Here is a 25315-nt window from a genome sequence, read left to right as displayed (position 1 = left end):
AATCGCACAGAGGCACCAGATATACAAAATATGGATAGTGAAACAATTATTATATGAAGACAACTACTACCGTTGAAAGTTTATTTTTCACTTGGTTAGAGTATAATAAATTTAGTTTAATCCTTTATCCAAGTGTGAGCAAACAAAGTTTGCGCCTGAAAGTATCTTCAGGACTGGGGTAAAGTGATACAACACCAGGGCAACTCGTTGCAAAGGTGTAGCAAGCTACCAACACTCCTGCCTCAGTATCTCCTTTAATGCAAAACACATCTCCTTGCGGATATGTCTACTGTTATGCATTAAGGGAAGGGCCACTACCCATGGGTAGTGGCCCTTCCCTTAATGCATAACAGTAGACATATCCGCAAGGAGATGTGTTTTGCATTAAAGGAGATACTGAGGCAGGAGTGTTGGTAGCTTGCTACACCTTTGCAACGAGTTGCCCTGGTGTTGTATCACTTTACCCCAGTCCTGAAGATACTTTCAGGCGCAAACTTTGTTTGCTCACACTTGGATAAAGGATTAAACTAAATTTATTATACAACTACTACCGTGTTTGAATAAAAACTTTAGTTTAATATAACTAAAATCTACATTCGACGTTTCGACCTTTATGTCAAGGTCATCTTCTGGAGCATACAACTATACACAGGAAACAAGCTATACTACAATCAAACTGGTTGTTAAAGACACTGACCAACCGCTACAACAATTGTTGGCATGACCTCTGGTAGGGGAAAAAAAAAAATTATACATCAACACTACAGTCCTATTATTAGTGTTGTCTACTATATTCACATCATTCCAGCCAGTTGGTATGGAATGGTTTTTAATATTAGCTAAGGATTGGCTACAGTCCTGACTTATGCTGTATCTTTCATATTAGGTAGGCTGAATGTGTGCCATCCAGACCCTTGAAATTTTCATGCCATCTTTGTTGTTGATATTTAGGTGGTTTATCAGGATTTCGCAGGATTCCTTAAATTTTCTTTCGTACCAGGTTTTTGTGCGGTGTAAGGAGCAGGTGCTTTTCCAGTTGATTTGGTGTAAGGTGTTGAGTGCGTGGTCTGAGAGGCCTGCTTCACCATAATGGTTATATTTAATGTGTCTAATGTGTTCTTTCTTGCGTATAGGGATTGTCCGTCCTGTTTCACCAATGTACGGTAAGTTACAGGTGCAGTGGATGCAATAGACTCCAGGATGTGCTAATGGGAGAAGAGGATCCTTAGAGGAGTTGAATATGGTTTTAAGTTTAGTGGGTGGTTTAAAGGTGGCATTGAGATTATAATGTTGTAGGATTCTGTTGATTTTTTCTGATAACCCTTTAATGTATGGGATGGCTATGGTTTTACTGTAATCTAGATTCATTTTTGTTGTAGTTTTATAGAGTATTTTATTAACAGTATTTTTGTTATAGCCATTATTTATGAATGTGTCACTAATGATTTTTAATTCTTGTTTCAGAGCTTGCTGGTTAGAGCAAATAGTTGTGGCTCTGTTTTTAAGGGTGTTAATGACTCCATATTTTCGTGATGGGTGGTGGTATGAATTAGCATGTATGTATTGGCCAGTGTGCGTCGGTTTTCGGTAGACCGTGAAGGATAGACTGCCTGAAGGAAGACGTGTGACTAGTGTCTAGAAACGGGAGCGAATTTTGGTTTTCGATTTCGATGGTAAATTGTATGCGTTCGTGTTGTTTGTTGGGGTGGCTGAGGAATGTGTTTAGCGTTTGTCACCTGTGCGGCCAGATTGCGAACACGTCGTCAATGTATCTAAGCCAGACTGTCAGTCGTAGCGTGGCAAAATAGAGCCATTTGCTCAAAGGTTTCCATGTAGAAGTTAGCGATTGGGGTGGGGGGGGTGGGGAATAGTGGTGAGCCCACGACTGTACCTTCTTTTTGTAGGTAGAATTTGTTTTGCCACATGAAGTAACCGGACTTTAGTACGTGGGCAAAGAGGGCCGTAATGTCGGGCGGAAATTTGTTCTGTAGTAGGAGAATTGTGTCATTGATGAGGACATTAGTAAAAAGGGCAGAAACGTTGAAACTGACTAATAAGTCGTCTTTGTCGAGTGTTATGTTTTTGATTTTGTTTATGAAGTGTTGTGTGTTTTTTATGTAGGAGGGGAAATGACCTACCAACTCCTCGAGTGTTGCCGCTAATTTCTTGGCTAGGTGGTAATTGGGATTGTCTATTCCTTCTACGATTGGTCGAAGGGGCACATTTTGTTTGTGTATTTTCGGAACCCCATATAATCTGGGGGGGGGGCATAGTGGGGTTTGAGTATTTTAACTGTGTCTGGTGGCCAAGAAGTGACGGACTTGAGTAGTTTTTCTGTTTTATCCTTTATCCTTTTTGTTGGGTTATAGTTTACCATTTTATATGTGTTGTTATTGGCTACTAGTTGATTCATTTGAAGTACGTATGTTGATCTGTCAGGACAACAGTGGCATTGCCTTTATCCGCTTTCGTTATTATTATGTTTTGTTTGGCTTTTAATGATTTAATTGCTGCTAATTCGGTTTTTGTCAGGTTGTTCTGTATGGTTTTCTTAGTATTCAGGACATTACTGGTTTCTAGTCATATTTTATCTGCTATAATGTTAGGTAGGGATCTGATGCCTCTTTCAATGTGGTAGATAAAATCCATTTTGTTTACCTTTTTAGGTGCTATTGCGTAGTTCAGTCCTTTATTCAGTAGCATGAGTTCGCCGTTGTTCAGGGTATGGCTTGATAGGTTAATCACATGGTTCTTGCTTGTCGGTGGTTGGTCACTCCTTGTCTCCCTTGTTTGTTGTTCATCGTTGGTGTTTATCGGGGAGGAAGTCCTCTGATTGGATGGATTCCTGTGATTGGCCACCATATTTTGCCATTGTTTCAAACTGCGAAATTTTTTCTCGAGTTTTTCTTTATTCTTTTACAGGGTATGTTTGGTCGAATTGTCAGTAATTCTTTCAAGAGTTTGTAGAATGTCTTGATTAACATAGTTCGATAGTTCGGATTTTAATTTAGAAACCAGATTTTGTGTTGTAGCTAGGTTTTGGTGGGCTGTTTGAATCTGTTCTCTAAGCATTGCTTTTTCTGTGCGGTCATAGATACGGAGTGCCTTAGCGGACATAAATTTCTTTTCTAGCCTGATGCAGATCGGAATAAGGTTATTGTCTCTGCATCTTTTTAAAAAGGTAACTTACCGTACATTGGTGAAACAGGACGGACAATCCCTATATGCAAGAAAGAACACATTAGACACATTAAATATAACCATTATGGTGAAGCAGGCCTCTCAGACCACGCACTCAACACCTTACACCAAATCAACTGGAAAAGCACCTGCTCCTTACACCGCACAAAAACCTGGTACGAAAGAAAATTTAAGGAATCCTGCGAAATCCTGATAAACCACCCAAATATCAACAACAAAGATGGAATGAAAATTCCAAGGATCTGGATGGCACACATTCAGCTTACCTAATATGAAAGATACAGCATAAGTCAGGACTGTAGCCAATCCTTAGCTAATATTAGAAACCATTCCATACCAACTGGCTGGAATGATGTGAATATATGTATATAGTAGACAACACTAATAATAGGACTCTAGCGTTGATGTATAATTTTTTGAATTTTTTTTTTTTTTTTTTTTTTTTTTTTTTTTTTCCCCTACCAGAGGTCAGGCCAACAATTGTTGTAGCGGTTGGTCAGTGTCTTTAACAAACCAGATTGATTGTAGTATAGCTTGTTTCCTGTGTATAGTTGTATGCTCCAGAAGATGACCTTGACATAAAGGTCGAAACGTCGAATGTAGATTTTAGTTATATTAAACTAAAGTTTTTATTCAAGCACAGTAGTTATCTCCATAATTTTCAAAAATGCCTAAAAGAAAGAATTATTATATGAAGAAATAGAATATGCCATAAACCAAATGGAAATAGGTGAAACACAAAATAGGTAAAATATATAAAACAGGCCCTGATCAGATCCCTGTGAAATTGTTAAAGAAATGAAAACATAACTAATGATCTAAAAATTATTTTCAATATGTATGATGCAGGATACTTCCTAGATGATCTAAGAAAATCTATTTTTGTTACTATCGTCAAAACTTCAAGAACTTTTGAATGTTCAGAATATAGATCTAAGCCATGTCACGAAAATATTTCTGAGAATAATCCAAGAAAGAATAAAAGGCATTTTGTCAATAGAAATAGATTATACTTAATCAGGTTTCCAAAAGGATAAAGGTACAAGAATTTTCAATCTGAAATTATTATGTGAAAGATAACCAGAAAAGCATATATCTTTGTTTTATTGATTACACCAAAGCATTTGATTCAATAGATCACGAGACATTAATACATATCCTACAGAATGATGGTCTAAAAGGAAAAGATCTAATCTTTAAAAAGGTACCTGTGGCATGACTATAAACAATAAATTACACGATAACCACAGTAATTAACTTTAGTGGAATAAAAGTACAGATATTTCATACTGAAAGTAACAGTACATCATCAGTGTGTTGAAACAAGGAAATCAAAGAAACGGGAATACAAGGTACATACAGCAGGCAGTGGTTTACCAATTAAAAACTGTTGCTGCATGCTAGAAATTAATATTAATAAATAATATTATTAACAACATTTTTTTAAAATTTAAATTAAGGGGATATTAAATCCCACACTGTTTTAAAACTGAATAAGAAACTCAAAGATCGGAATCAGAGAGTTTCATGCGGAATATAGTAAACTATAAAAGTATCGGCGATTACTAGCGTGAGCTAATGCAAGTAGTCCTAGTATGTAGTACAAACTCAGGCAACTTGCAGCAAAGGTGGTAAAGTTCTACTCACTGATGAAGCCTCGATAAAAGCTGAAACCAGTCTGGGTAGTGACCTCCCACCATAATGTAATAACAGCATACATTTCCTAGGAAATGTGTTTTTACATTATGGAAAATACCAAGAATAGCGATCAGAACTTTACCACCTTTGCTGAGAGTTGCCCGAGTTTGTACTACGTACTAGGACTACTTGCATTAGCTCACGCTAGTAATCGCCGATACTTTTATAGTTTACTATATTCGGCATGAAACTCTCTGATTCCGATCTTTGAGTTTCTTATTCGGTTTTAAAATAATGTGGGATTTAATATCCCCTTAATTTAAATAATGTTTATATCGCCAAAATGAAGCCTGTTGGCTCTTTATATTTAATTTATTAACAACTATTTTTGATGATTATATAAAATAAGAATGTCCCAAACTTTTGGGAGAGAGAACAACAATTATTCCAATTCAGATTTGGCTGATGTAAAAGGGCTTTGAAAAGGTGTTCATATTTAAACCTATTTTTATGGAGAAGGTCTGCGCGGTAAGCCTAGTGGCTATGCGCTTCGCAACCATATGCCTGGGGAAGGAGTGTCTTGGGTTCGATTCCCGTCAATGACGTGAGGAGCTTATGGATCTTCCCCAGCCATAACCATGTTAGCCGGTCTTGGGCGTGGACAGTAGGGTTTTTCCCACCAGTTTATCTGGGGTTTTTCATCAAGCAAGCAGGCAAACCGGCCCCGTGAACACACAGCCAACAGTCATAGGATACGGCAAGGAAGGCAACGGGAAACCACCTTGCTCATAATCATTTCCCTAGATGGTGGCATATATAGCTGCCCTCAAACAGCCGTAAGGCTAAATACTACTTATGGAGAAGACAAACTTCATCCCACTGGATACTGTGCTTAGTGTTAATACTATGTTGTGCCAGACGATACTTTTGAGTTTCATGTATTCAATATAATATTGATGTTCATTAATTCTTTATTCCACAGAATGGTCTGTCTGCTCAAAGTAAGTTAATTACATTCACACGGTATCCTATCAACAAAATTTCTCATCTGTTGCCATCTACATAAGACAAACTGTCACCCTCTATCATTAGCTGGTGTTTACCAGATACCTTAATCTAGATTACTTTAGGCAGACAGGCTGTTCTATGAAAAAAAGAAACATAAACATTATATTGAATACATGAAACCTCAAAAGTCTGGTCTAGCACCACATAGTATTGACACTAAACACAGTATCCAGTGGGATGAAGCGCTTGAAAAGTCATGTGCAAAGTTACACTTCTCACGCCACTAATGAGACCCCAATAAAGGTTGAAAACTTCCCATTATGCATAGCATTTGACACATTTGAAAGGATGTGTGTGTGTGTACTTTGCATTGGATACATACTAAGGCAAGTGACGTGAAGTCATTAGCCTCTATATACAAGTAGCTCAGACGTGAATATATTTTACGCACAAAACATTGTTTTGCTTCTGGGGTAAAGGATTAAAATCAGGTATGTAATTTCTTGGTATCTTTAATATATAATATAATAGAACCAAGTTAAAAAAAAACTTTCAACATTTCTATATTTAGGAAGTTTATTTTTCACTTGGTTAGACTATAATAAATTTAGTTTAATCCTTTATCCAAATGTAAGCAAACAAAGTTTGCTCCTGAAAATATCTTCAGGACTGAGGTAAGGTAGTGCATCACCAGGCAACTCTTAACAAAGGTGAACCAAGCTCTCATTACTCCTTGTCTCAGTATCTCCCATAATGCAAAGCACATCTCCTTGCGGACATGTATACTGCTATGCATTAAGGAAAGGGCCACTACCCAGACCAGTTTCAACCTTTATCGAGGTCTCGTCAGTGGGAGGCAGACCCAAACGTGGAGATACTAAGGAAGAAGCAATAGGAGAGGTCATATTTACCTATAGGATTTGCCAACAGGTGTACCACCTTATTATTGAATTGCTCTGGATTTAGAGAAAGATGTTGGAAGTTTATTTTTCACTTGGTTAGACTATAATATATTTAGTTTAATCCTTTATCCAAGTGTAAGTAAACAAAGTTTGCACCTGAAAATATCTTCACCTTTGCTTGGAGCTGCTTGGTGTTGCACTACCTTACCTCAGTCCTGAAGATATTTTCAGGTGCAAACTTTGTTTGTTTACACTTGGATAAAGGATTAAACTAAATTTATTATTTCTATATTTCTTTACTTTTGGAGTGATATGGAATCCACAGTCACTATTAAGATATATTGTCTAATTTCCCATTTTAACATTTAACAACATCATTCTATGAAAGCACACTTTCAATATTGTTTGCTTGTAACACGTATTCACTATCCTTCCCAAGATGAAGGGTAGTAAAGACATATGTGCTCTGTTTCTACATTATGGCTTTATAGGTACTTTCAAGGGCAGTGCTCCACTGAACTGGCCATCACCATTTCTCCACTTTTCTGTAATCATGTCAGAACATGAGCAGAAACTGGTCAACATCTGTAAACAGTTTGACCCCAAGATGAATACAATCACCAGCTTTTTCAAAAAATATTAATATATTCCTTTTTTTCCCCTTAATCATTTGCCCACAAGTGGCACTACTGAGCTTTTTTTTAAATTATGAAACTATACTTTTAAAAATTATCCATACATAATTTTAAAACATTTGTTTATAAACTCGTCAACAGTGTGTGTGTGTGTGTGTGAAAGAGAGAGATTAAAAACCACACATGCTTAATTTTTTTTTTTTTTTTTTTTCAAAAATGCATATCAACTAATTCAAGTGCCATACCCATGGGAAAAAAAACATTCAAGAGGTATAAGACATAATGTCAGTAAAACACCTGTTTGACCACCTCCTGGTCAAACAGGCTATTTATTTGAAATCTGGAAAAGCATGCAGAATATCATGGCAGATATAACAAAACAATCTAGAAGTAAAATAACAATGAGAAAAATAAAATGTAATTACATAGGAAAAGTGGATATTAAAGATCCAACATTATTTCAAAGCCGAATGTTTGTAGAAAGCTAAGAATTATATTCTCGTAAGCTCTCAGGTCAAATTTTATGAAACTTTTGTAAGTATCTACAAACATTTGGCTTTGAAATAATGTTGGATCCTTAATATCCACTTTTCTCATTTAATTTTACATCACCGAAATGAAGCCGTATTGCTCTTTTTTTTTTTTTTTTTTTTTAATTTAAGTATAAGTACGTAATTAGTTTAGATTTAGCTATTATGCTCTTATATCATCATCATAATCAAATTCCTGATATGTACCCCAAGGGGTGTACAGGATATGATAGTACTACATGAAAAATTTACATCATTACTAACTTCCTATCTACAATTTTCCTCCAAATCAGTCTGTTACTTGACAAGACTCCAATGCTAGAAATATGAGATCTGACATTATCAGATCTCATATTTCTATCTTCTAAGGCACTCTGTAATCAATCCACCTATATCTTGGTCTTCCTCTAGGTCGTTTTCCTGCCAACCTGGCAGAGAACCCCTGTTTTGCTAATCTTTCCTCGCTCATTCTGTTTAAGTGACCATACCACCTAAGATTAGCTCTACTAATGCATTCCTGGATGCTAACAATGTCAAGTTCTTTCCTAATATCCTCATTTTTAATATGATATTGCCATTGATGCCATCTGTTCATGCCTCTAATCTTTCTCAGGACTCTGATATCTGCGGTCTCTAGTCTTTGGTCAAGTGTTTTACTTCTGACCCAGCTCTCAGATCCATAAGTTAAAACAGGTTTGAACACTGTCTTGTATACAGCTAATTTAGTGTTCTGACAAATTTCTCTCTTATTCCATATGAATTTATTCAATTGACTTCCTATCATACCAGCTTTGTTGATTCTGTTGTCTATTTCCATATTTAATTTACCATCTTCAGTAAAAATCGTGTCTAAGTAGCTGAAATGTTTTACTTGTTCCACAGGTTCTCCGTTCAAAACACAATTGACATTTTCAATGATTCTACCTATTTTCATTGTCTTTGTCTTTTTATTGCTGACCTTCATACCATATCTATTACAACAGTTATTCAATTTAGTCAGGGAATCTTGCAAACTTGTAGCGGATTTAATTAGAAATATAACATCATCCGCATAGAACTGACATTAACATCTCCAATTCTGATATCATGTTTAATACCACTTTCCTTCATAATGTGATCCATATAGATAATGAATAACAGAGGGGATAATGTACATCCTTGTCTCACACCAGATTTAACATTAAACCATCTTCCTGTACTTCCTTCAATTCTAACTACTGACTTATTACTCAAATAAAGATTAAGTATTGTTTGATATAATGCTCCATTGACACCATATAACTGTAGTGAACTGAATCGCTTCTGTCTTAGCACCTTATCGTATGCCTTTTCCAGATCAACAAAACTTAAATACAGATCTTTGTTATATTCCCATGCTTTCTCAACTATTTGTCGTAAAGTGAAGATCTGATCCTCACAGCCTCTATTTGGCCTGAATCCAGCTTTTCTTCCACAATTCTTCTTAACCATTTCTCAAGTATACTGGCATAAATCTTGCCCGGAAACCTCAGTAGGGAAATACCTCTAAATTTCTCACATTCAGTTTTATTTCCTTTTTATATATGCGCACTATTAGAGTTCTACTCCAATCATCAGGAATTAATCCCTCTGTCCAGGTCTTCTGAACTATGCAGTGCAGCCACTGAAAGACTTTTATACCACCATACTTCAGCATTTCTGGTCGAAAATCATCTACTCCTGCTGCCTTTCCACATTTCAAGCCTTTGATGGCTTTTTCTACTTCAAGTATGGATATGTATTCCTGACTGAATGTCTGGTCAGTGTTTTTTTACCACTGTGCTATCACTGCTTGTTTCATTTAGTAATTTTTCGAAGTAATTACTTCATACTTCAAGGATATCTTTTTCTCCTGTTTTCATGTCACCTTTATCATCTCTAACTCCTTTTACAGTACTCTTTCCTCCATTTCTAATCTTCTTCAACAACCTCCAGAATATCTTACCACCTTCTTGATATTTATTTTCTATGTTCTTGAACTTTTGATATGCTTTCTTCTTTTCCTTCACTGCCTCTTTAACTTCCTGTGTCCACCATGGAGTTCTGATTTTTCTAATCTTGTAGACAACCACACCACATGCCTCTCTGGCTGAATCAATCAGGGTTTTCTTCAAGGTTTCCCACTGAATCTCCAAGGTTTGGTTCTTGTTCTCAAACTCTTTCATTTTTTCTTCAATAATCTTTGTGTATTTTAGTCTACAGTTCACATCTGAGAGCTGCTCAACTTTTACTTGCTTTAAAACTTTCTTACATGTCATTCTTTTCAATATGGAATTCAATTCTATCCTGCTCAAGACTAAATAGTGATCGCTTCCAATTTCAAATCCTCTGTACACTCTGGTGTCCTGCACCAGGGAGAAAACATCACTATCAAGAATAACATAGTCAATTAGACTTTTCTTATTCCTTGCCTCTTCTCTCCATGTGAATTTGTGCACATTTTTATGTTGGAACATGGTGTTAGTAATAACCAGTCCATGTCCTGAGCAGAAATTCAACAGGTATTTGCCATTATTATTAGCTTTGATCTTTTCTCCAAATTTTCCCAAAATATTTTTGTATGTCTGACAATCACTTCCTGCTCTGCTATTTAGATCCCCAACAAGGACCAACTTTTCCTTTTTTTCATTATGTCAGTAGCTTTCTTTAGAGCCTCAAAGAATTCCTCCACTTCTACCTTAGTAGAGCCTTCTGTGGGACCATAGGCACAAATAAGTCTCATTGTCCAGTTCCCCATTCTGATATTTGCCCACATCACTCTACTTGAGACTGCCTGCCATTCAAGAAGATTAGCCTCGTATTTTGTGTTGAATACTATGGCTACCCCTTCTTTTCCTGGATGTCATTGCCTGAATATAACATTTTGTATTTATTGCTCAGAGAGATCTCACCAGTTTTTGTCTTTTTTGTTTCAGTCACCCCTATTATGTCGATCTGGTACTTATTTAATTCCTCAGCTAGCTCCATTTCTTTGCCATTCAGGCTTCTTATGTTGATAGTACCGATCTTTAACTCTGGTGATGTTGAGTTGGGGTGTGTGCTTTCAGATTTGTTCCAGTAGCTGACTTTTTGTTGTTTGCCCCGGTTCCCTACGAAAACAACGGGGGAGGGGGGGGGTCTTGTTTAACCGGGCGATACCCCAGCCAACATGAAATTTTGTCACGTTGTACCATCATTTTGTATATTGGTTTAAGCCAATAAGAATACAATTTGGTCGACTAAATCCCAAATTGCCAGCCCATCCTCGTTTGTTCAGTATCCAGGTATATACCCAGCAGGGTGCACCACGAGAAGGTGAGGATTGGACATTAGGTCAGAAGCCCTGGTCGGTTCTCCGCATTCCTTTAAAGGCTATGTGGAGTCTCCTCTCAGTTATACAGCTTTGTCTGGCAATCATTTCCTACCCTGCTATTTAGATTCCCAACAAGGATCAACTTTTCCTTCTTCATTGTCAGTTGCTTTCTCTGAAGCCTCAAAAAATTCCTCCACTTCTACCTTAGTAGAACCTTTTATGGAACCATAGACACAAATAAGTCTCATTATCCAGTCCCCTATTTTGATAATTGCCCATATCACTCTACTTGATATTGCCTGCCATTCAAGAAGATTAGCCTTATATTTAGTGTTGAATGCTATAGCTACTCCTTTTCCTTGATTGTCATTGCCTGAATATAACACTGCGTATTTATAACTCAGAAAGATCTCACCAGTTTTTGTCTTTATTTGTTTCAGTCACCTTTATTATGTCAAGCTGGTACTTATTCAATTCCTCAACTAGCTCCATTTCTTTGCCATTCGTGCTTCTTATATTGATAGTACCAATCTTGAACACTGATGTTGAGTTGGGGCATGTTTCAGGATTTGTTCCAGTTGCTGACTTTTCACTGTTTGCCCTAGTTCCCTGCAAAAACAACGCATACCACATGATGCACACTGAGTGCCATGATAGAGGATATCAATGACTCCTTGATGATGGCTAAAGCAATATTTAGTGTATAAATACACAAACAGACTAATTTACATTTGATAAACATTATTCTTCCTGGTTCCCTAGTGAAAACAATGGGGGCCCTGTTTAACTGGACAACACCTCCAGCTGGCATGGAATGCTGTCATGTTGTACCATCATTTTATATTGTGGTTTAAACCAATAAGAATACAATATGGTCAGCTAAATCCCAAATTGCTAGCCCATCCTCATTCATTCAGTATCCAGGTAGATACCTAACTCGCTCTTTTGTTTGTGATACAAATATGACTGACTTTCAAGTGCATCATATCCACACAAATCAAATTTAGCTTAACTAATGATGGATACATTAAATTCCACATGATCTAGAAAGATATAAAATGTTATATTCAATGCCAATAAATACTAAGGTTATGACAGATGTAATAACAAATGCAGCTATGCCAAAAAAGCAATGCACAAAACAATAAAAAGCTGAAAAGGTAATCATTTTTCTTGAGACATATTACATGACTGAAGCATCTAAGAATTCTAAAATTGATGGACCTAACATCTAGACCAACATAAGGTGGAGTACACCAAAATCTAAAATCCAGTCAGTCTAAAGTAACCAGATCACCTGCCTATATGATTCCAGTGACAGATCTTTTATTATATATCTATCCAATAATCAGAAAGTATCGTTGACTAGGCTTCTGTGAAAATAGGATATTTTAGGAGTATGTTATCTGGGATTTTTCCATGCATGGGAATCACACAGAAACAATTTTTTTAAAAAAATTTCTAGACTAGTTTTCATGACAATTCTCATTTCACTTCATCAGGATAATTACACGAATAAACCATAAAACTAGAAAACAATAATAGTCAACAACTCCAGTGAAAATATGCGAACACGATTAAACAATGGAAAGCATGCATTCAACATTATGCTGGCTGTTGTTCACGAGTTGCTGTACACTACTGGCAGATACAAGAAGTGTGCCGTGATGAATTAATGAAGACCAAACTTGATGTAAAATCGTTCCTTATTTTTTGTGCTTGTAGAGGATGTGTCATCATTTCAGCTGATTATTTGAACACTCTTGAGAAAAAAATGGTAATCTATGTGAAGCATTTGTTTGTTGCCATGCTACTTGATGTCTTATTTCTGTTGTACCTGCAGCCAGCCCTGATTTGTGTCATCTTTCGTTCTCCACGTCTTTGAAGTGTTCCAATCAGCATACCTCCCCAGATCTGCCTGTCTGTGCAGGGGAAGGTATACTGAAATTTTTGTACCATAAAAATGCACTTTGCTTTTTGTTCAAATTGCCATTGTGACACCTACTTACTGGGCATAAAGCAATAGGTACACATGAACTCTAAATGTGTACAAATGCCAATTTTGAAAAATGCATATAATTATTGCTAACACAGTAAGATGATTAAAATGAATAACTTGAGTCTTTTGGTGGAATAAATGTTAGAATAACATTAGTACTATGCAATAGTATAAGAAAACTACTTACCTCAACATCATAAAACCATTTTCTTGAGAAAGCTTTCTTTGCACCATCCTTTTCTCTACGGTTGACACGAAAATGCCAATCAAGATGTTGACTATAACGATCCATTTGCTCTTCCTTAAAACGCATACCACATGATGCACACTGAGTGCCATGATAGAGGATATCAATGACTCCTTGATGATGGCTATAAGCAATATTTAGTATATAAATACACAAACAGACTAATTTACATTTGATGAACATTATTTAGTGATAAAAAATTAAGACAGGAACTAAAGTACAAAGTACAGTTTATGAAAAAATTCAGGCATGGGTTTAACAAAACTAACTAAAAATTCACACTTCTCATGGGATTGTTACCAAAATTCCATATGATTCCTGTTTTATATATATAGTAATTTGTCTAAGTAGTAGTAAAGAGCAATCAGATGTCCTGCCATTGGTAATTTTTATTATATTAATTTAGGAACTCTTTAAAACAATCAAGTTCTTTTTAGTTCCTTTTCCACATTATTCTAAAGACAACAAGTATTTTCATGTTCAATCTATAATGATCACTCATTAGTGGTATAGTAGAGACAAATGGCAAAAGAAGGAGATAATACAGTATGGTGATTTCATGATCAGGTGAGGAGTACTTGATGTGTGTGTGTGTGTGATGAAATCATGTTTTCCTGTGCAAAGATTGAAAATGCCAGTGATGCTATTAGAATGCATAGCAAAAAAAAAAGTGGGAGCTAATAGGTTCTTCTGGAAAGCATAAATGATTTAAAAGATAATAAGTAGGGAAAGTTTTTCATGGTATTTTTGACATAGTACAATAAACAATGAAACAAGCAGACACAAGAGATTTAATAACACTTTATTAAATCAAATATTTCAATCTGAATGTAACAGATCATAATCAGTGAACTGCTACTTCAACAAAGAAGAATAACAACGACAAAAAAAAAAAAAAAGAGAGAGCACAAGATAAAGACAAAAATAACAAGAAAAGATATGAGTTGCAAGCTAGAGTCATACAGTACAGGAAAATCTCGCTTAACACTAATTTGATATGCGCGATAATCAACTAGCGTGAGTGAGTGAAATATTATTTCACACTTTAAGTGAGTGGTTAATCAGTTAACCCGATTTTTTTATGGTATGAGAAATTTTACATTAAGCAAAATTTTTTATTGCCGTTCTGCAGCGAACAGAAAAATGGAAGTCAGTAAGAGGCATGAACGTGCTGCTAGTAATACAATGCCTGTGCGAGACCTGGGATACAGCGAGTCTACAGTCTGGACTATATTAAATAAGAGCAAAGATTACAAAGAACAAGGAAAAGTTGCTACTGCTTCTTTAAGCATGCAGATCACCTGAAATAGAAGCCACTTAATGATCGAGATGGAGCGTCTTCTATCACTCTGGATTGAGGATTATAACCAAAAAAGAATACCTCTTAGTACAGGGAATATTCGGGCAAAAGCTCTCAATAATTTTACCTCATTGAAAGAAACAAATTTCAAGAGGAATGTGAAAGTTTTACTGCAAGTTTAGGATGCTTTGCTTTGACCATTTTAAAAATCAAGATGGACTGCATAATGTAAGCTGGGGAATCTGCTAGTGCTGATAAAGATTCTGTGGCCGAGTTTCCTGAAGAACTGCAAAGGATAATTCAGGAGGGTGATTATGACGATCGGCAAATATTCAACGTCGACGAAACTGGTCTCTTTTGGAAGCATATGCCAACAAAAGCTTTCCTAGCTAAAAACTGAAGCATCTCAACCAGGATACAAAGTATCTAAAGATTGTCTTATGCTTTTATTGCAGAAGGCGACTTTAAACTCAAGCTTATGTTAATTTATCATGCGCAAAATCCAGGTCTAACATTATTGAAGAAATCAGCACAGTTTGAAAAATACTTGGATTTAATGAACTGGATAATGAAGATGTGAGAAACTTGCTCGATTCCCATTTAGAACAGTTAAGCGAGAATGATCTCCTACAACTAGAAGAATAGCGTACATATGAAGAAGAAGATTAGGAGTGTAAACAAGAGGAGAATGTTCTGACTAAGAAGCCAACTGCAAAAGAACTTTGTTTTCAATCACATTGAGCATGCTAAGGAAATTTTGTTTGATGCTGATCCTGATATGGAACGAAGCTTTGAAGTCTGCCGAAATCTTGATAAAGTGATTGCCAGCTATCGCAAATTGCGTGACAAGATGAAAACGTCAAGCACGATTCAAACATCTTTACTTAATTTTTTTTGTAAAAAAGTAGCTCAATTAAATGTTTGGATGAATTATAATGATTCCTATTGTTTATTGTATTCGCTTAGCATGCATTATTTGATGGATTAATTAATTGCGTTAAGCGAGGTTTTCCTGTACATTGCAAAGTATGATATAAAACATTTTAAAAAATTATTGTTTGCAACAAATAAGAATAAGACTTCCAAATTTTAGATAAAGAAAGACAGTCATCACAATTAAGTTCATGCTATGTAGTAGTGCTTCAGCATTCAGCATTCTCTTTGAACAAATGCTCAAATTTAAAAAGAGTAATAACAGTGTATTAAACTCTTAGACTAGACTTCTCAGACTTTTTTTTTTTTTTTTATAATGATACAAGACTTATGTTCTTGATCTTTTTTCTCAACAGAACATCCTGTGTGTCCAAAGTAAGAGAGAAAGCAATCACAAGAAACGGTCAATATCTGGGAGAAACAGAAAAGACCATTTATTCTTGGTGGAAGGTAACAAGGAAGAGAGTTTATTTGCTGAAGAAAAAATATGGATACTAAATTATATTTCTCAATGATCTTTAAAATTGGTTCAGAGTTTCCAAAAAGGAATTGGAACTCTCTGCCCAGGGTTCTTAGGAATAGGCTTACAAGTCAGAAATGTGCTGAATCTTTTGTGGGAAAAAGCCACTGTTGCCACATTCTAGTTCTATCATTTTTTGAGAAGAATGATGTGGTGAATCTTATTGTATATAACAGACAGTGAAAATAGGTTTACAATAAACATAAGTAAGTACATCAGGAGAGTGGGGAGGAGATGGCAAAGATGGCTAATTTTCTGTCCTTTTATAACTCCATGATGAAGCTGATATGGGAGGTATAGAAAGACTACTGATTTTGGTTAAGAGTGCATCTTCAGGGTGAGTCAATATGGCAAAAACATTATCAACATAGTGCAACCAAAATTATGGCTGAGGGAGGAGTATAATATGGAGTCTTTTAGATATTCAAGGTAGAAATTGGCTAAAATAGAAGAGTGTCCTTCACCCTATGGAAATACCTTCAATCTGCTTGTAAAGTTTGTTTTTACAGACAAAACAGCCTGAGTGAATGATAAAATCAAACAATTTGAGTATGCCTGGAGGAAATGCCAGATCTGACATTCAGTCTATTCACAAATACCACTTACTGAAACCCTTCAATGTTTATTTACCATACTCCTTGGGTCTGCCTTCTCTCTCACTTTGGACAAACAAGATGTTCTGTTGAGAAAAGACTACTGTAATGTCATTTTATTTCATCTATTTAAGTCTGAGAGGTCTGGTCTAGCACAGCATGGAGTGGAAACTTAACCACAGAATCTTCTTGTCTAAGACCATATACTACACTGCTCCCATTTGAAATTTGAGTTTGTTCAAAGAAAGTGCTGACACACTACTGCATTTCCCAAACCTAATCTGTAATGACTGTTTTTCTTTACTTAAAATTTGGAGTGCCTTATCCTTATTTTTTGCAAAAAATTACTCTAGCACGATCATATCTTTTGAAATCCATTGTTGTTATCGTACTTATTGAATTGTTAGTTCACTGACAATCTTTTATATTCAGCTCATATATCTGCAAAATGCAAATGAGTTATATTTCTTCTATTGATGGTAATTTCACATTTCTCCCATGATACATTTAAAAAGCCTTCTAATGTAGTAGAAAACAATTTGGATGAAATCACATCTCAAACCTCTTGTGTCTATATGTTTCAGCATTTGTTTTATGAAATGAAGAGAATGTAAAGAGTTACCAGAAGCAAGAAAAGGAGAAGAGTAAGGGTGTACGTCTATTTCAAGGAATGTTAAAAGTGAATTGAGAAGTTCCACAACTGCAAATAAGTCAATGCGTAGGTTGTGCAGGAGGAATGGCATGCAATTTGTAGAGCAAATGTGTGGATAGTGAATTTAATGGATAAAAGAACACAGACATGTAACTGATATGGCATTCGAGGATATGAAGTTAGTCTCTCACTAATTTCTCTACAAAGTTTTTCAGTGAGAGACTGGATGTGCAAAGTAAGGGAAACTATTCTTACAGATGAATGTGTGCAGGCACCTGAGACAAGTGAGAATGAGGACAAAGTACTAAATATAGTTTCTCAGGTCTGAAATCTGAATGGTATGGTCATTACAGATATAAGAGTAGCTATGGACACCATGGTATTTTGAAATTCATGTATGCAAATATCAGAAGAGAAAATTTCGGAATTGGTTAGAGTGACTTGGCCAAAAATGATCCACATTGATGACAACTTAGTTGATGGAAGATGAGGGATACTATTGTATTGTGAGAAATAGACAGAAAACAGGATGGGAGAGGGTACTGGTCGATGATAGTAGAAGAAAAATGGAAGTAGAAAGATTAGAAATCAGAATGAAGACAATGCATTTGAGGTCATATGGTGAGATATAAAAGCTAATAAGACAAAACATAGTCAAATGCTGCTGGAGGACAGGAGGGTGTAAAGAAAGATGTAAATGGCAGGATGAGTAATTCTTATTATGGGGACAAAGAGAGATGAAGGAAAGGACACATGGCAGGAAGGAAATGGAATTCATGCCACTATTAAGTACCACTAAAACTGCATGTGATGGAGGGATCTGAGGTTTGAGAGTGTTGTATAATAGTAACTGCATCAGTTTAAATGGCAGTTTCTTCAAATTATTTTATAGTTTGCCACTTTAAGAGAAATATCTTAAATAATTGTCACTCTTTTTTGCCAATCAATGGAAAAAGTGAAGGCCTTGAGCTGGGAGGCCAAATGAATATAATTTGCTATTTCCTTCTAAATATTCTAGATAAATGATGGGTAAAGTCAGAAACAATGGGGAGCCTATGGCAATTTCTTCAATCTATTTGATAGTTTGCCATTTTAAGAGAAATATCCTAAATAATTGTTTCCAGGTGACAATGTCAACTGGAAACTCAGAAAAAAAGGATCCGAGTGTCTACTCTTTACCAATGTTCTTTGTAATCAAAGCAACATTGGCAAAGAGTGAGATGTTAAAACTGACCGTTCCATCAGAGGAACTGAGTTTTAAGTCTTTAATTTTTGAATTACCAAGAAATCAAGAAATATAGCAGTAACATATGATGACAGGGACATCATATGTTAGGGATTGATAACATGGAATTGGAGGTGAATATGAATACAGCTATGAGATTGGATGGAATATCATCTCATATGTTACAAGAATAGGTAAGGAAACTGGCTGTGTTTCTGGAGGCTGCTTAATTCAACTCTCAGATCTGACAAAATCTTAAGGAAAGGGAAAGAGAGAAAACAGTTCCATTACAATAAAGATTCCAAGATAGAGATAGCAATTATTGACCAACCAGTATCTCAAGAGTGAAGTTAAAATACTGAAAAAGTTTATTAAAGGTATAATTTAGAAACAGGTTGCTAGGAAATAAGATACTGCACAGTGGCAAAAGCAAGGCTTTGTGAGGTATGTATTGCCATAGTAATTCACTGAATTTCTATAATGAAGTGACAGCTGAATTAGATAAAGGAAACATTAAAGCCATTATACTATACAATACTCTATTATGGTAAACTAGAGCAAATGGACATGAATATAAAAGCTGGTGAAATGGATAACAGGATGGCTGATAGATAGAATTAAATAGTGCACATAGAGCAGAATCAAGGAGAATAGAATCACATAGAATCAAGGAGAATGCCAGTGAGAGGCTTGGCTTAAGGCTCTGTATTTAAACCACCACACCACTATTTAATATGTTCAATGATGACACAGGCAATGATTTAAGAGGAATTTCCTGTTGTCTACCAAACTGGAGAGGGCAAATAGTTAATAATGGAAATCTAGAAATTCTGTAGGCAGTGATTTAAGACAGTATGGCCAAAGAATAATGGCTCTCAGTTCAACATGACAAAGGTACTTTTGGACTCCAAAGATTACAAGCTGTTGGTAACAGTGATGGGACTGGACTGGAGGAAGTTGATGAAGTGATGGTGACAGAGAACTGATGTGCTCAGATGACATACTACAAAAGTGTGCAAAATATCTCAACTGATAGGCAGAATGCTGAAGAACACCGACAAGTAGAGATAAAGACTTTGATGCAGCCACTCTGGACTATGTGCATATTTGTACAGACCTGAGTTTCTCAAGGATGAAGAATGCTGGCAAGGGAACGAAGGCAAATAACCAAGATCACAACACGATTGTGAAGTGTTAGTATTGAAGATAGGTTAAACATCTGTGGTTCAGTTACAAAGTTAGGTTAACAGACAAAAACAACAGGGGATATGATAGAAACATAAGTTACAAACGTTTCATAGGACAGGTGCAAAAAAAATTTTTTCAGTACATCATATGACAGGAGATAACAAAACAATACACATGAAAGTTGTGCAAGAGTGGTTAGCAAGGGCATGATTTTTGGACTGAGTGTGATGAATGGGATGCTTGAGACAGTTGCAAGTACTCTGTCAGTGATCGTATTCAAGGAAAAGTAATGACCTGAACTAATCCCATGAAGATGCCTGCTACCTTAGTCTCATCTTTTATGAAAACAGAACTGACCACACGTGTGTTAAATGAATGAGTAACCTAAATGAATGATACTTCTCCATACTACTGCAGTATAAGAAACACCTGCAAGACCATGGTAGACTCCTGAGTAACAAATGAGGTAATTATCTTAGGTGAAGCATAAGCAAGAAGCTTAAAAATTATCTAGAAGTAGTATGAAAGTTGTATCTGTGATAGACAAGAGATGTATCATGATGGCTAGCGAAATCTCTCCAGTAGACAACCTTCATATGTTGTCATAAGTATTCATAGCTGTAAATCCGTATGTGTGTTCACGAGGCCGGTTTGCCTGTTCCGAGGGACAAAAAACTCAAGTTCCTGGGTGAAAAAACCCTCTACTCCTATATGAGACTAGGTAACTCACCTTTAGTTGAAAGAGAACAGATAAAAGTTCCTCAAGTCATGGACGGGAATCAAACCCAGGTCTTCCCAACCAAAGGGCTTTGTCTATACCGACTGAGCTACGGAAGCTCTAACCTTCATACCACATATTTTCTATTCTTTCAGATTCTTACTATGAACAGATGGCAAGGCTTTAAAGAATCATGTTCAATAATAAAATAGCTACATTCAAGAGAATGAAAGTCTAGCAGACTATGCAAATTATATGGGATAAAAAAAATATATTTTTTTTATCCCATATAATTTTTTTTTAAAATAATTAAAAACAATTTTATAAGTTTTAATAATTAAAATCTATAAAATTGAGGCACTTTAATGAACAAATCCAATCTTAATAAAACCTGTTGTCTATCAGTGTTGATAAATTCCAAAATATATTAATTAATAACTGGGAACTATACCAATGGACAGAATCACTATTGGGATATATCAAGAGAACTTACTATTAAGTAGAATATTTCTGAAACTTTTAGACATGGGCCAACTCTGACAGAATTGAAAATGTATATTTCTAAATAGGAAGACTTTTTTTTAAAAACTTTCTACTTACACTTTAAGTGATTCAAGTGTTAATTCTATTACAGGTAGATTTTCTTTTTCTGCTTTCTTCACTTCTTTTTTCTCTTCTGCAGGAGTATTGCTATCTTCAGATGAAGGTTCTGCTATAGGTTTCTTTACAATACCTGCTGCAATTAATTTAGCAAATAATGCATTAACATCAATTTCCACACCAGATGGAACTGGCTCAGGCACTATGCATGTAGGCTGATGGGATTCTGCAAAACAAAAATGCAATCATTCAGAAATAGTAAAAACAGATATATATATATATATATATATATTTTTTTTTAAACTTTAAAGTATTATGCAATAACCCTTCAGATGTATCTAAATGAAAAAAAAAGTTTTCATGATTTGATAAATTAAAAAAAAAAAGTGTCGTCATTCAATATTCCTGCATAAAAAATATGATACCAAAGAAAATTAATCTGAATTAATATGAATGAAGAAAAAAAACACTGTTATGAGCACAAAAATGTGCCTGACATTCATAATATATATCATAACAGCTGTAATAACCAAGAAATTAGGGATGACTAAAATGTCATCAAGATACACGCTGTACTGCAGATGGCTATGATATTGGATAGGATATCAGCAATTCTCCTGACCCAGTTGTTCAAAACTTGGGTCTCAGCACAATCAAGATTCCTAATGGGTTGAAGGAAAACTAGATAATCCCATTATATAGAATGGAATAAAGAATATAGACCAGAATCAATTACATCAGTGCATTCTATAATAGTAATATACAGTTGGATATAGGAATGAATATACCATGACAGTTATGGATTTTTGCCATAGCACACAGGATTCGGCATTGGAGTTTGTTATACAAACTCAAATGGATAGACATGTAGATGCTTATGTAGGCTTGTGACATGAATGAAAAAACAGTGGCTAACAGACATATCAATAAGTGATGTATAGAGGTGCTGAGTCTAAAGAGGAGGGGGGGGTACTTCAAGTACCCCTCCTTCAAGTACCAGTGGGGTACTTCAAGGTACAGTATTTGGACATGGACAATTGTTGATTAAAACTTGTATAACAACAATACTGGGGATGTTCTAAAGCAGAGGTTCTCAAAGTGAGGATGCATAGAAATAAGAGTTCATATTAGCATGTATTCTTACCCCTTCCCAAGTGATTTTCTTGAGGGGGGGGGAGGATTTACGCGTTAATATGAAACCCTTTTTAACGACATATGGAAGATTGTTTTTAAAATCCTTTGTTTGTTTGAGATATTTAATTGTTATATAGCCATGTACATACTCAAATTCATAAGGCCTTAGCAGTTTTAAAAGTAAATGACAAATATACATTCTCATCTCATCTTCTTTTTCCCTCTTTTACCTTGCGGTATCGAGGGTCTATTAATCATCGGACCTCAAACCGTTCACAGGATAAAGTGGTCAGCCCTACGCCCATAATGTTGAGTTCTTAAGGGGCTGGTTTGCCTGATTTGCTGGATGAAAAACTCCAGGATAAACTGGGTGAAAATATACATTCTTCAAAACTAATTTTCATATCAAGTCTGTTTATTTGCACTTCTTCTGGAGTGGGGATGGGAAATTTATGAAATATTTAAAAGGGACCAGAAGGTTATAAAAGTAGAGAAAATCTGGATAATAAAGTAGTAGGTATTAATCTGAATACTGACTTAAAACATGATGGAGTTACCATACGAGGCATCAAGCAGTTAAAAACAGATTTTCACTTTAAGACAATCAATTGAGAAATCATGGAAACATGATAAGGATACAAAGATATATGTTTCGGTTTTATAGCTCTAGAAAATCACGTGGCAATGTGCTATTCAAATTGATACAATTATACAGAGTTAACAGGACATTATATCAAGCAATGTAAAGCCTACCTATGAATGGCAAGTTAGCACCAAACTATCTTCCTGAAGGGAGTACAGGAAGATAGTTTGGTGTTAAATTAGTGTGAGATATTGATACACATTACTCCACTGTTATTCATCATTTCTATGGATCACATTATGAAGAAAAATGGGATTAAACCTCATATCAAAGGTGGAGATGTTAATCTGATCTTATTTTATGCCTATGTTATACTTCAAAATAAATCCTATGGACCAAGTAAAACATATCAGCTATTTTGGCACAATTTTTAATGAAGATGCAAATTATATATGAAAATAGACAATAGAATTAGCACAGCTGGTATAAAGTCATATGAATAAATTTATATGAAATAAGAGTAATTACTCAAAACATTAAACTAGCTATATGTAAGACAATGTTCAAATCAATTTTGACTTATGGATCTGGAGCTGTTAGAAATGAATAAGTTGATTAAAGATACGCAGATATCAGAATTCTGAGAAAGATCAAGGAAGATCATGTTAAAAATGATGTTAGGAAGAAACTTGACATTGTCAGCTTTTAAGAATGTGTGACCAGAACTAATTGCTTAAACAGAATGGGAGGGGAAATATTGGCAAAGGAGTTGTATGATGCTAGGATGGCATGAAGAAGACCCAAAGGAAGAAAGAACAAGAACAAGAAGAATTGATGGGGGTTAGACATACCCTAGAAGAAAGAAATATAAGATATAACAATATCAGACTGCTAACAAGTGATAGACCAATTTGGAGGGAAATTGTTAAACAGGAAATTAGTTATAATGTAACTTTTCTTGCAGTATTATCACAATATCCTATATACCCCTTGACTGTAAACATCAAGAATCTAATAATGACGGAGAATCTCTTCTTGCTGATTTGAAGAGATGTTTCTATGCATAAATGGTAATGAGTGTGAATTCAATGTTGTGAAGTGTAAGGGTGGATATTGTGGACTACTTAGATTAATGTGAATTTGCATCAAATGATCAATGTTGCTAGAGACCTAAGTGTGATGATGGCCAGGGGATTCAAGTTTAAAGGCCATGTTACTATGGCAGTTAAAGTCATCATATTAGATAATTCCAATGTTGAAGAGAAATTGGGAGTCTTCTGAAAAATTAAGATCTGACCAAACATATTTCTATTCAGAAATGTAACTGTCAGATTCGCATATATTACTGAAACCCTGAAATTAAAATTCAAAATAAATAATGGAAACACCTCATATTATCCAAAGAATTGTAATGCTGATGACTTAGAATGATTAATTACTCATAAAAATAAGCATGATATTTTAAAACTAAAACCTACACCATCTAAGTAAAAAAAAGTTGGACAACATTCTCTTCTAACAAGAATCAGCTGTGAACCCAATGAATGGGTTCACATCAGCTGATTTATGTCGGTAATGACTTCTGTTCTACACAATGAGATCACATATACTAAAGGTGGGCAAAAACTACAGCCAGTGGTTTACTTATTAGTGTATGGTGCACAAGTTAAGGGTGTTTTTTTTTTTTTTTTTTTTAATTATTAATTTGTAACAGAATCATGAAATTGCTGCTTTAGTATCCATACAGTAGTGTGTGACATACCTGTATCCATTTGTTTGTATCTGTGTGGCAACTTTTTCTCAGCATTGTAGTTGTGGCAATGACCACATGTTGTCCTCTCATTGTTATGTGCAACCACTGATGCTGCTCACAGTGTTAACTTAACAGTATTTTGAGTGCCATGTTTCTTAGTCACACGTATTATGCATTTATGTTGGTGAAATTGGTGCATATTTGTTTATATTCAAGTTCAGTAGCTCAGAAGTTTTTCAGGAGGAGGCCAATTTTGATCAAAAGTTTCACCCCCATTTCATGTTTTTCTAATTACCATTAAGAACAAATCATGTCAAAACAGATCAGCCTATCTGACAAGCATTTGCAACTGATTTTGATGACTGGGAACACTAACTCTAAACCCTAATTAATCGGATTATGCTTCCTAAAAAAAAAAAACAAATCCATACTTCTCACTAATTTCCCAAAATTAATTGTTTGTACACAATTACAATTGTATTTTGTTAATAAAAAAAAGGTATAAATTTTGTTTTCTATCTTATATGTACATGATATCTTCACACATGGAAAGACTTATGTGTTGGCAGTATATGTTAAATTATTTTGTAGTATTGATTACAACACAAAATGATAAAAAAATAATTAATATTTATTAACTTATTAG

The 25315-nt window shown here is 35.2% G+C and overlaps 1 protein-coding gene across 1 annotated transcript in view; it reads right to left on the bottom strand.

Annotated features, from left to right (window-relative positions):
- Window positions 1-25315, bottom strand: part of LOC150104858 (uncharacterized) — a 265378-nt gene that overhangs the window by 41397 nt on the left and 198666 nt on the right. The window contains exons 16-17 of the mRNA XM_090395375.1: window positions 21200-21425; window positions 13411-13594 (exon numbers count right to left, since the gene is read on the bottom strand). Of these exons, the coding sequence (XP_090251501.1) occupies window positions 13411-13594; window positions 21200-21425 (410 nt within the window). The remainder of the gene's footprint in view (window positions 1-13410; window positions 13595-21199; window positions 21426-25315) is intronic.

This window comes from Typopeltis vanoorti, chromosome 7 (assembly GCF_054136105.1).
Source record: "Typopeltis vanoorti isolate ZY-2024b chromosome 7, IOZ_Tvanoo_1.0, whole genome shotgun sequence".
Classification (NCBI taxonomy): domain Eukaryota; kingdom Metazoa; phylum Arthropoda; class Arachnida; order Uropygi; family Thelyphonidae; genus Typopeltis; species Typopeltis vanoorti.
This window is presented reverse-complemented; position numbering and strand designations above follow the sequence as displayed.